Below are 13,698 nucleotides of genomic sequence, written 5' to 3'. Positions count from 1 at the left end.
TATCATCTCCACACTGGTAACCTATTAAGTTCTGTATCGATTACAAAGTATTGCTTCTGACCTATAATATGGTTTAGCTCCTTAACTGATCTTCTGCTGTGCTACAATCCATCACGCTCTTTAAGGTCTCAAAACTCTGGACTTTTGGTTGTACCTATGATATCTAAGTCCACTAAAGGAGGGAGAGCGTTTTCATATTTGTCTCCTAAACTTTGGAATAGCCTTCCTGATAATGTTTGTGGCTCCCAGTTAAATTAAGATTAAAGACACATCTCTTTAGCCAAGCATTTACATAATGCATCTCATAACCTTGCACTCCAGCTTTATCAGATCAAATTTGCATGACTATCTATTGCTTGAAATGTTATGAACAGCAGCTACGCTAATTATTTTCCATTTGCTTTCTGTTTCTACCTCGGGATACCTAGAGATTCAGTTTGATGGCAGATCATGGCAACTCTGAATCAACATGCACAACTGCCAAATTTTCTATATATTGTAGTCATTACGATCACAACTTGTAATAATTGCTTTATTGAGCTCATTGTTTCTGCCTAAATAAATACATGATGTAAATCAATAACTAAATGATTTGTATTATCTTAGAACTGTAAATTTTTTGACATATGGTCATTACTTGGACACACTCACATCTGATAAGAGATTACTCTACACTGTAATGTAAAAACATGCAATTTCTGTAAAGCTGCTTTAAAACTATGCATTGTGAAAAGCACTATACAACTAAATGTGGATTGAATTGAATGTGCTTCAAAGTAGAACTTTAATTGTTTGACATTATTATAAGTGCATTTTTCAAAAAGTGTAATTAAATGTGTTAAGTTAAAACAGTAATAAAAGTGTACTCTCTTTAAGCACACTTTAGTGGCCTTTTATTTAATTAATATTATATTATCTGCAAGTCGTTTTTAAATATATATATATTTATATATACCCACTTTTAAGATTCGAAGTTCACTACAACTATGTAAACAGTAACTATATTAACAGCTTGAACATTTCTTAAATCTTTCTAATTCAGTTGTTGTTTGTGAGCTCACAAATGTTGACAAGGTGCACAATTGACCCAGCAAAGATCAGTTAGTGCCACTGCATGTTTTATGTAAATATTGATCTTTGTATGAATTAATGGAGAAAGTGGACGTTTTTAATGTTAATTTCAATTAAGCATTTAATTGATGTTGCGTTCAGATGAACACAAAATGTACCTGAAGCAAATGGGAATGACAAACAGTGAAATGTGCCTTTGAGATGTTTGTATGTGTTTAAAAACACAGCTAGACATTGCAAATTTATCAGTGGAAGGAATCAAAGAATCATTTTAGACATCTCATAAATTATAAATTTGATGCATGTTATGTAGCTAAATGCGCTACAATATGTGCAGCAGCAGGTCATGTCAGATTCACCTGCTGAAAAAGGAAACAAATTAAGCATGGCATTGTTTTGTTCTGGTTAATGCACGAGTTCTCTTACATTAGAATAGAATAGTGAATAATGGCGTAATTTCATGTCTGACTACATATCTGTCGTAATGAGTTTCCAGTATTTAGGTTGTATTTAAAGGATTTTTTCACCCAAAAATGAAAATTATGTCAATTAATACTCACCCTCATGTCGTTCCAAACCCGTAAGACTTTCATTCATCTTCAGAATGCAAATGAAGATCTTTTTGATGAAATCTGAGAGATTTCTGTCCCTGCAGACAGTCCACGCAACTGACAACTTGACACTTCAAAAAAGTGAATATAAAGAGATCGTAAAACTAATCCATATGACTTGTGCGGTTTAGTCCAAATATTCTGAAGACTCGATCGCTTTATATGATGAACAGATTAAATTTAGATTTCATTTTTATTCACATTTAAACATTGATCAGCGAACATAAACTACATAAACTAACATTAACCGAACAAACCTCTTCAGTTCTTGAGAAGCTCAAACGTGCTACGTAACACGAGAATGAACCTCATTGGTTCTTGCTGAAGCTCAAACGTGCTGCGTAACACGAGAATGAACCTCATTGGTTCTTGAGAAGCTCAAACGTGCTGCGTAACACGAGAATGAACCTCATTGGTTCTTGAGAAGCTCAAACGTGCTGCGTAACACGAGAATGAACCTCACTGGTTCCTGCGGAAGCTCAAACGTGCTGCGTAACACAAGAATGAACCTCATTGGTTCTTGAGAAGCTCAAACGTGCTGCGTAACACGAGAATGAACCTCATTGGTTCCTGCGGAAGCTCAAACGTGCTGCGTAACACGAGAATGAACCTCATTGGTTCCTGCGGAAGCTCAAACGTGCTGCGTAACACGAGAATGAACCTCATTGGTTCCTGCGGAAGCTCAAACGTGCTGCGTAACACGAGAATGAACCTCATTGGTTCTTGAGAAGCTCAAACGTGCTGCGTAACACGAGAATGAACCTCACTGATTCTTGCGTTTCAAGCAAGCATGCTTGAGCTTGTTTACCACAACTGATGTGTAAGTTGATGAATGTTTATGAGAATAAAAGCCTAAATTCAATCTGTTCATATATAATGCAATTGAGTCTGTTCAGAAAATTTGGACGTATTCATATTCGTATGGATTAGTTTTACAATCTCTTTATGAACTTTTTAAAATAAAAAAGTAATAAATTAGGCGTTTTCTGTTCTACAATCAAACCCCTCGGTTAGTGACCAATAATGTAATAATAGCAGGAAAACTAAATTACTTATCTTCTCCGGTCTAAGCAAATATTATCACACTCAAAAGTAGCCCTAAAGAGCAGCTCTTCCTGTTTGCATAACTCACCTTCAATGTTCAGTATCTTATCCACTCAAGAAGGTGTAAATATAAAAGTTATTGCTGATGGCAAATCAGTGATAACACAATAGCCTAGTGCTCTCATATGTGTGGCAGAATTTAATTAACTGTTCCTGTCATTGGTGCTGTTCGGCCATAGCCTGAGTGACACTGTAATTATGATTCTGATATCCCTTCTTCACCCTGCAGGAAATTGAATATGAGAGCTGATAAAAAAAAGTCTTCTTATACCCAAACTACACAGCACAATCATATTTAATTGTGCACCAATTATCTTTTAGTTTAATTTGTGGAAGCTGATTTTTGTTATTACATTTTAAACTTGACATTTTATTAATCATGAGGAAATTCAGAGGTTTATATTAAAGGGATAGTCCATCCTAAAATAATAATTATTATTATTTCTTCTGCTGAGCACAAAATAAGTTATTTTGAAGAATGCTGGTTCACTCTTTAAAATAAAAGTTCCAAAAGGGGGTTTTCGCAGTGATGCCATAGAAGAACCATTTCGGGTTCCTCAAAGACCCATTCAGTGAACAGTTCTTTAAATAACTTTTTTTTTCTTTCTTTTGTGCAATGGAAAGGTTCCATGGATGTTAAAGATTATTCATGCAATCCAATTAAGAACCTTTATCTTACCAAACAGTTTTGCTCTGACTTCCAAAAAAACACTGAGATGTTTCTCAAATTATATAATTCTATGAATCACAGAGAAAACAAAGTCATACAGGTTTGGAAAGACATGAGGATGAATAAATTAATTTTCATGTTTGGATGAACTATCCCTTTAAGTCCATTCTATTGGAAATCCAGCAGGTCACATTGAATGCAAGTGTTTTAAACAGTCAAGGCTGTCATGTCCTAAAATAAGGGTTAGTTTTAAGCTTTTAAAGGGCAGAGTACTCAGATGCTTTGTCGTTCCCTCAGGATTCATTTAAGCTCATATCTCATGTGTGCTTGTCGTTTAGCGAAAGCTTTTCGACAAAAGTGACTTAAAGAGTACGCAAAGATAATTCACAATTCATAAAAGAAATCCAACCTAGGGTTAAAGGGATCATTCACCCAAAAATAAAAAATAAAAATGTACTGAGGATATATAAAGAATGCTTTTTGACCATACACAGAAGAAAGAAGACATGATTTCTTACATGATTGGAAAGACATGAGGGTGAGTAAATGACGAGATGATTTTTGGGTGAACTAAACCTTTAACATTAGGTCAGCGCCAATTTAAACTTTTAATACCGTGATTAAATATGCAAAAACCTGTCAACATAAAATACAGATTTACATAAATTTCATAGCTCATTAATATGAAACTACCACTTTGTTGTAGCGTTTATGAAGATAACATGCCAGTGGGAGTGGAATGGTGTTCTTTTACAATCATATTTCCAGCTATGCCCCCCCACAGCAAGCAAAACCATCATCACCTTGTAATTCCCCTGAGTTTTATGGATCAATATGATGCTTTCAAAATCCCCAGCAGCACATTAAAGCTATAGTGCATTTATTTTAAATTGCCACTTAAAAAGGTCCACACTGAAGTGTTACTAGTTGCAATCTCCATGGCTTCACATTTTGTATTTTATTTTATTCATTTACAGATTATATTCATTGTTATCGCTTTATGAGGAAAACCAACATGTTAACGTCGAGAGGGTTGTTACACTGATCCATTATCAGAAGATGTTTGATTCAGAATTCATAAAAACCATACAGCATTTTTAAAAGCGGAATGACTGATTACTTAATGTAAGACAGTGACTAAGTGCTTGATTATGTGCAGAGGTCTGTCAAATCTGTCCTCATAGTCTGCTGAATTAATAAGAACAGCATTACTTCTACTTCTACTTTAAACTGATTAAAATTAATGACCATTTCCAAGAACAGGGTTTCTTAATTGGATTCAAGAAACGAGTTTAGTAGCCCTGATGTTGTCTTTGAAATGTTATTGCCACCATATTTCTACCTGCATAATTAGAGAAATGTTTATGGGCGTTAATTGTGTTGTTCTGAAACGTTTAGTTATGCTCATAGCACTGTGATATTTGATGTGAAGTAATTTACCTATGAAGATGCTTCTATCAGCAGAGGTTTTGGACTGAAATATAGATGTACATAATAAGAATTAAAGGCAGGGTAGGTGATTTGTTCCAGAAACATTTTTGTTGTGCTGGTTGAAAGGCTCTTCACATACTGATTGTAATCACTAAGTGGTCTACATTTATTTATATGTATATATATATATATATACAGTGAGGAAAATAAGTATTTGAACACCCTGCTATTTTGCAAGGTCTCCCACTTAGAAATCATGGAGGGGTCTGAAATTGTCATCGTAGGTGCATGTTCACTGTGAGAGACATAATCTAAAAAAAAAAATCCAGAAATCACAATGTATGATTTTTTAACTATTTATTTGTATGATACAGCTGCAAGTAAGTATTTGAACACCTGTCTATCAGCTAGAATTCTGACCCTCAAAGACCTGTTAGTCTGCCTTTAAAATGTCCACCTCCACTCCATTTATTATCCTAAATTAGATGCACCTGTTTGAGGTCGTTAGCTGCATAAAGACACCTGTCCAACCCATACAATCAGTAAGAATCCAACTACTAACATGGCCAAGACCAAAGAGCTGTCCAAAGACACTAGAGACAAAATTGTACACCTCCACAAGGCTGGAAAGGGCTACGGGGAAATTGCCAAGCAGCTTGGTGAAAAAAGGTCCACTGTTGGAGCAATCATTAGAAAATGGAAGAAGCTAAACATGACTGTCAATCTCCCTCGGACTGGGGCTCCATGCAAGATCTACCTCGTGGGGTCTCAATGATCCTATCATCCTAAGAAAGGTGAGAAATCAGCCCAGAACTACACGGGAGGAGCTGGTCAATGACCTGAAAAGAGCTGGGACCACCGTTTCCAAGGTTACTGTTGGTAATACACTAAGACGTCATGGTTTGAAATCATGCATGGCACGGAAGGTTCCCCTGCTTAAACCAGCACATGTCAAGGCCCGTCTTAAGTTTGCCAATGACCATTTGGATGATCCAGAGGAGTCATGGGAGAAAGTCATGTGGTCAGATGAGACCAAAATAGAACTTTTTGGTCATAATTCCACTAAACGTGTTTGGAGGAAGAAGAATGATGAGTACCATCCCAAGAACACCATCCCTACTGTGAAGCATGGGGGTGGTAGCATCATGCTTTGGGGGTGTTTTTCTGCACATGGGACAGGGCGACTGCACTGTATTAAGGAGAGGATGACTGGGGCCATGTATTGCGAGATTTTGGGGAACAACCTCCTTCCCTCAGTTAGAGCATTGAAGATGGGTCGAGGCTGGGTCTTCCAACATGACAATGACCCGAAGCACACAGCCAGGATAACCCAGGAGTGGCTCTGTAAGAAGCATATCAAGGTTCTGGCGTGGCCTAGCCAGTCTCCAGACCTAAACCCAATAGAGAATCTTTGGAGGGAGCTCAAACTCTGTGTTTCTCAGCGACAGCCCAGAAACCTGACTGATCTAGAGAAGATCTGTGTGGAGGAGTGGGCCAAAATCCCTCCTGCAGTGTGTGCAAACCTGGTGAAAAACTACAGGAAACGTTTGACCTCTGTAATTGCAAACAAAGGCTACTGTACCAAATATTAACATTGATTTTCTCAGGTGTTCAAATACTTATTTGCAGCTGTATCATACAAATAAATAGTTAAAAAATCATACATTGTGATTTCTGGATTTTTTTTTTTAGATTATGTCTCTCACAGTGGACATGCACCTACGATGACAATTTCAGACCCCTCCATGATTTCTAAGTGGGAGAACTTGCAGAATAGCAGGGTGTTCAAATACTTATTTTCCTCACTGTATATATGGTCTGTGGACCACAAAAATGTTCATCCGATCAATGTATTCGGTCCAAATGCAATGATACGATGTCCTACCTGCCTGTCAGTGTATGTATGTTCATACCTCCGCACACCTGCTCGCGAGGCATCACACATCATCAGCGCGTTTCATGCTATGCAGAGTTAGACAGACGTCAGTCACCGAGCACCGCAACCGAAACAGCAGCCGCCTTTTATAGTTCCTCCTGAACCAAAACACATGCAGCAACATGCTGCGTTCACGCCATAACTACTGTAATTTGGTAGAGATGGAAACCCGTGACGTTATACTCGGAGCGGTTCGTGACTCGAATTGGTGGTACAGGTCATTGCTCTTTATGTTGTTTATGTTCATTATTATTGTAATGGTATGTGCTTTGAGACATGAGGTAGTTTAACAGTGTCTCTAGTGACGCTTTTGTTTGCAAGCGTTTAATGTGTTTTGAAGGAGGCGTGGCTTTGAAGACGCTCTGAGGGGAGGGTGGGATCTTATGCTTTTAATGCTCGCTATTGCTAGCCTCTCCAAAAATTGCCTACCGTACCTTTAAAGTCAGCAGGAAATGAAAATTTAGCATATCTCTAAATGCATATTATTGTGAATGGTTCATCCATGCATGTTTCATTTATTAAAACATTTTTTGACCTCGAAGATTTTAATTAAATTTAATAAGTCAATCTTTTGGTGAAACGACAGACTTTTCTGATGAATGCCGGTCTTCTACAATCATTTAGTCGCTTAAACCCTCACCTTTCAAACGACTGCAAGCTCGCATACAGATCTGCAGATCTTCATCCAGTCAACAAACAAAGGAAGAACCAAGTCCCTATAACTTACATGTTTTTCTTTTTCCAACATCTTTTTTACTCAGATGTACATCACTAGAGAAGATCTCTAAATCTCTACTTCTGTTTCATCACAACTTTAAAGTGTTGAATTCCATGCAGTCAATAGGATCAATAAATTATATAATTCCTTTTATCCTCATTTCAATCTCATTTAACGCCTTACAGTTTAAACGCATACAGTTTAAAATGAGTCTAAAGAATTAGCAGTCATTTCCAGAATCCAAAGCCTCTAATTGATGTCTGTTAATGTCCTGACAACCAATTTCTTATGCTTCAGGCCACGTGGAATCTGCAATAGAAAGATCTATAATTTCCTGTGATAACTTTTGAATTGCCTTTAAATGACGTCATGGGTTGTATGGGCTCAATGAGGAAGAGTTTGACCTTTCCTGTAAATTGATATTCGAACAAATGAGTAAATATCCATTTAGGACTAAATGTTATGATACAACTGTCAAAATGCTGCAACAGATGTTTAAGAACAATGCAGACATAATATGAAGGATGCAAAACAATGATCTCAGACAAAACAATCACAATGATAGTGATATTGATCATGGTATAGCGCATGGCACGATAATGCTCAAGACGAAGCCACAGATTGAATGGCTGGATTGAGTACACGCAAGTCTATTATTTCTCGAACACTCTATCCTGTCTTAAGAGGTATGCTGTCTACCCAGACCGCATTAGTAATAGCCAATGCTCATAGGAAAAAAAGAAAGAAAAAAAAGCAGAACAGCATGCACTCTTCAGCACAATAGGTCCTCAACAACAACAAAAATAATATGGAAAAATACTGTTGCTTTGTTGCCTGAACTGAGGGGAATCAACTAACCTATTTTTTTTTTTTAATGATGGCCAATGTGGGTCAATGGAACATTATGTTACATTAAAAGAAGCATGTAATAATATATATAAGAAGCAATAAATAATATTCAATATTCCCTTACCAACAAATGCACTGTTGATCACCTTAAACTAAACTAAAACTATCAAAAAATATCATACATTAATTGATTTTATCAGGCAAGAAAGAAAAGAAAAAGTCACCACCGTCACTCTATGCGTGATGCTTCCTGCTGACGTCAGATGCGAACGGCGTGTCGTCACGAGGGCACACTGCTTAAAAGTTGCGAGTATCCATCGTTTCTCAACAGAGCAGGTGTGGAGTTTATCCTCGTGCTGAGATTCTGAAGACGCTTCTGCACCAGACCTGGCGAGAGATCTTTCTCTAAAACAACATATTCAGCACTACGGTGGACACTGCCAAGAAACTAGCCTGCTGTAATCAGGTAAACTTTGTACAGAATTTAAAATAGGATAATTAAACTTATTAACTAATCATTTAATTTGCTGGATGAGTTGGTTGGTCTATTGATTGGTTCTTTTATGCGCAAATGCGCGTACTATAAATAATATTTTTTGTGCGCTCATTTAAAGTAGCCTATATGCATATTATATTTACCACTTTTATGTCAAATTTGAAAGACTCTACAACATATTGCTTTACCTTGTCCTCGTGTAAGTAACGGTAAACTGCTCGTTTTTTAGCCCATGGCGTTAACTGTGAACTCCTGGTGGACTCTGGCTTTGAGCGCCTGTCTCGTGCTGATGGTTCGAGCTGAATGCGGCAGAGACTGCGCGCTCTGCGTTTACCGGCTGTTCAGGCAACAGACAGAGATCGACACACTGGTGAGTTTTATTTCCATATTCAGACAAAAGTCTGAAACTATATAATGACCATAGATTTTCACTTAAAGTTTAAGATATGTTCTCAGGACAAGAGTATTTTTCATAGAAGTCAGGTCGGGGCTAGTTGTCACACGTGGATTTCATACAATTTATTAATTATAATATAAGTTGACATTGTTGAATGCTTTTACATTTTTTAGCTGTTTCATAATTGTTTTACTGTTTACAAAATGGCATTCTATCGTGACGACTTACCCTTATTTTGAGACAACATGGTGAACTGTTCAGTTCATTTCTTTTTCTTATGGCAGAAATGTTCAATTGCTTTTTGCAGTCAAATAAATTGACTTTCAAACCGGAACCTACCTGAGAAATATTTACGGGAGTAAAATGTGTGATAACTAGCCCTGGTCCCTCCTATATTTAAGTCTTGGCAATATTTATTTGCAATAAAGGTGCTAAATGAGAAACTGAGAATTTTTTTTTTTTTTTTACTTAATATAAGGCAAGCAATGGTTGTTTGCCAGATTAAACGAGCCCTCGGTGATGTTCTTAAATCAATGAATGTAATGATTTTGGACTCTTAATTGCAGTTAAAATGAAACGTATTATAGTTTAAATTGATATCAAATGCAATTAGCTTTTTTTGACCCACCAAAGTACATCTTTGTAATTTTATATATATAAAAAAAGAAATATGATCAAGTTATGACAACATGTTTTTACATTGCTTTAACTCATCAAAATAGATTAAGCAATTTTCAACTTTTTGAAGTTATATAAGACTCAACTAATTTTTTTAAGTCAGTTTAATGTAATTTAAGTTGAAACGACAAACATCCAAGTTGATTGTACTTAAAAATTTAAGTCAGCAACTTTTTTTTTCTGTTAATGTAGAATGCAATTGCTGACACGCATTATGGTAAACTAAAATATATTTTAATGTCATTTCTATTGAAACTTATATGTCATATATTTAAATATATTTGTAATTACAAATGTGTAAATGTGTAAGTTACAATTTAGTACATTATAAATGTAATATTGAATAACAATACAGACACAATTATAATGAATTACTGTGCATGTGCTTTTAGTATGTCAGTAAACATTAAAGCATGAAAAAAGAGATTCAAACATTATTTAAATGTACTTTATAGTAAAAATTTTATATTCTTTTAAGACTTAAAAGTATACAACAAGTCACATTCAATTCAAGTAAGCCTACCTATTTTTCACAAAGGTTATGTCACCTAGGTGATTCTTCTGTAATAGATTCAGTAAAACAAATGTATTTTAATTCAACTATAAGCTAAAATTGAGTTTGCAATTTTTTTCAAATAATACATGAACCTTTGGGAAAATGTGACTTTGAATTTAAATAAAAGATGAACATTATAGACTCTATGTAGTCAAATGTCTGGTTTTATATTTTGTATTCTTATGTGAACGCAGTATATAAGCACAAGTGATATAATTTTCACTTAGAGTTAATTGTGCTGTAGCATAATATTCAAATCAAAACCAATTCAAAGCAAGTTCTTCAAGTCTAGCTATCTCTCTTTCTCTTGTGACCGGGTTTTCAGAGTGCTTCAGTGAATTGACATTTTCCACCGTGCAGATTGTCAAAAGTAATTATTGGCACTCTTTATTGTGCAGCTGCATTGAATTCAGCAGACTGAATGTGTGTGCCCTCTGGTGGACCAAATGTTTCCTTGCATTGATCGGTCATTCATTTCTCCTCTAGACCTGCACATTAGAGTGTGAAGGGACTGTGGACTCCAGAAAACTAGAAGTCTGCAAAAACATCCTCACAGAAGAGGATCGCCTCGCCATCGACAGCCTCAAGCAAGAGGAAGAGAGCGCAGACCACCTTCTCACCAAGAAATACGGAGGCTTCATGAAGCGTTATGGGGGCTTCATGATTAAGAAAGCAGCAGAGATCGGCACGGGAGCCCAAGCAGAGAGTGACGACCCAGAGCTCATGAGTAAGAAATATGGAGGCTTTATGAAGAGGGACAAGGCAGAGGGTGGAGCTGAAGACAAGCAAGTGGAGCTGCTGAGAGAGATCCTCAGAATCGGTCTCACCTCAGAGTCAGATGAGCAGCATGATGGGGACATGGTCAAACGCTATGGGGGCTTCATGAGGAGCGTACAGGGGAACAGTGGTCTAGGGGAGGCAGGGAGAGACCTGCAGAAGCGATACGGGGGGTTTATGCGCAGAGTGGGCAGGCCTGAATGGTTTGACACCCAGAAAAGCAATGGGTTTCTGAAACGCACTTGGGAGGACGGAGGCGAGACGGCACTGCCTGGCACGCAGAAGAGATATGGAGGATTCATGGATTAGAATTAAAACATGGACAGCCATCCAAAATGACCTATTCCTACTTTGTGTAGAGCTTGCACTGTACCAATTTCATGTGAAGCCATTTTAAACTACTATTTATTTTTGTCTTTGCTGCCGAATATTCCTCCGTAATGTACAATGTACATTTGTGTTCTCTGTGTTCTCTATATGGTTTGTGTTTTAAAAAGAAAAAGAATATTTTCAAATTCTCTGTATTTACAATGGAATCACCCATCAGATGGGACATTTGGTAAAGACAGAAGACAATAATTTAACTATTTCTGGGTCACATCACGACGAATGAAAAGCACTTTTCACTGTGTTGCTTTGTTCTCTGAGAATCTCATCACATTAGCTAGTCTGCTTCGCTCATTGAACATTGTAGTGAGGCTAAGTTTGCCGTCTGAACTTGATGATTAATGCATTTCTTTTAACAACTTTTCAACAGCTTTTGTTCTTGTTTAAATCAAAGCAAGATTTTTGAGCCATTAGCTGTACAGAAAACAATAAATTAATCTTACTGCAGAAGTGAAATGTCTCAATGAGATATTTGTTTCTTACAAATTAAGCCATTTCGCTAGTGGAAGATATTCTCCATTATTACGGTGTCACTGCCTTAATGGCCCTCTTCAGTAGCTTATTAAGACCCAACTTTTCATATTTTCACCACTTACTTGACCGATAATGTCTGAGAGGCTGTACTACTCTGTGAATATGTTCAAGGCTTAAGAGCATTGCTAGCCAGGCATGATGTAAAGTTAAATTACGTATGCAGATAATTACATAAAACTGTATTTTAGCAAGTTTTTGCTATCTTTTTATCCACTCTAAAACTGCGTCATAACTAAAGGGGGGAAAAAGGAAAAATTTACTAGAACATGCAAGATGGATGGATGGATGGATGATTTCTGAGGGGGAATTGATGATCCATCTCAATTACTAGAGTCGATTTTTTGAATAGTCGACTCCTGAATACTTTGATTATGTTCACCAAAAACTTGTTCAGTTTCATTAATCATTTAATATTAGTACCTCCAATAAATCATTTTGGAATCTGCCCAACAATTGAGTTATAATGGATATGTGTTTTCACAAGGTGAAGCAATTTAGATGAGATGCCTTTATGGTAATCTCTATACGAAGACACATTACCTGAGAAGGAAGTAAATTGTTGATATGTATGACCTTCACCATTACCATTTAGCAAATCTGAAACAAAAATAATTCCCTTATCAAACCATTCTTTTTTAAATATAGTCTTGTTCTTAGATAACACATTTTGGTTATTCCATGGTATGCATGATTGTGGAGAGAAATTATGTTTAAAAAGGTTAATTTCAAAGCTTCTAGAGATTGCTTATGAAAATTAGAAAATATAATGGGAAGCTTACTACATTCACAGTCACATGGTAGCAGAAATTTTAATCCGCCACACTTTTGAACAAATTGGGGATATGAAACCATATAGATTTCTCCTGGGCCAAACTATGTTTTATCCTTGATTTTAAAAATGATATTAAGGGTAAATCAAGAGCATTACGTCTACCCTCTGAAAAAGAACTTCGGAAGTCAAAGTGCCATCAATATCAAGGGTAGGGAAGAAATCCTTTTCCACTCACCTCTTCTCTTTTTTTTTCTAGATAAAAAAAAAATATATGTGGAATTCCTCTCCAAATTCTAGCCACTTTGCCATTGAATTGATAAATGCACCTTTGGCCTTCTCTGTATAAAGAACATTAAGATCTCAGTGAACTTCTCCTTGTCCTGTTCACTAGGAGAGGATACTAGACATAAAATATTATTTATTTCCTTTATGACCACAGAGCTTCTCAAATCATTTGCCTTAGAAATTTGCTTACCAAACTGTATGGAGAATTTTTGACATTTATACTTCAAAAGTTCCCACTTTGTGATTGCTGAATCAGAATTAACTGTAAAAATTTCAATGATGTTCCTAATACTAGAACAATATGATTATATTGAGAATTGCGAGATATAATCTATTGTTCAATTATTGAACAATAGATTATATCTCGCAATTCTGGGAAAAAAGAAAGCGAGATAAAAAGTCAGAATTGTGAGATAAAAAGACGCA

At 36.3% G+C, this 13,698-nt stretch overlaps 1 protein-coding gene across 1 annotated transcript; it reads left to right on the top strand.

Annotated features, from left to right (window-relative positions):
• The first annotated feature begins 8,715 nt into the window (after positions 1 to 8,715).
• Positions 8,716 to 12,131, top strand: penka (proenkephalin a). The gene is made up of 3 exons (XM_084118830.1): positions 8,716 to 8,856; positions 9,116 to 9,256; positions 11,004 to 12,131. Exons 2-3 carry the CDS (start codon positions 9,119 to 9,121, stop codon positions 11,601 to 11,603), a joined length of 738 nt encoding a protein of 245 aa, XP_083974956.1. The 5' UTR covers positions 8,716 to 8,856; positions 9,116 to 9,118; the 3' UTR covers positions 11,604 to 12,131.
• The last annotated feature ends 1,567 nt before the right edge of the window (positions 12,132 to 13,698 follow it).

This window comes from Abramis brama, assembly GCF_963993115.1.
Source record: "Abramis brama genome assembly, chromosome: 7".
Classification (NCBI taxonomy): Eukaryota; Metazoa; Chordata; class Actinopteri; order Cypriniformes; family Leuciscidae; genus Abramis; species Abramis brama.
The sequence above is the reverse complement of the archived record's forward strand: the minus strand, read 5'-3'. Positions and strand labels throughout refer to the sequence as shown.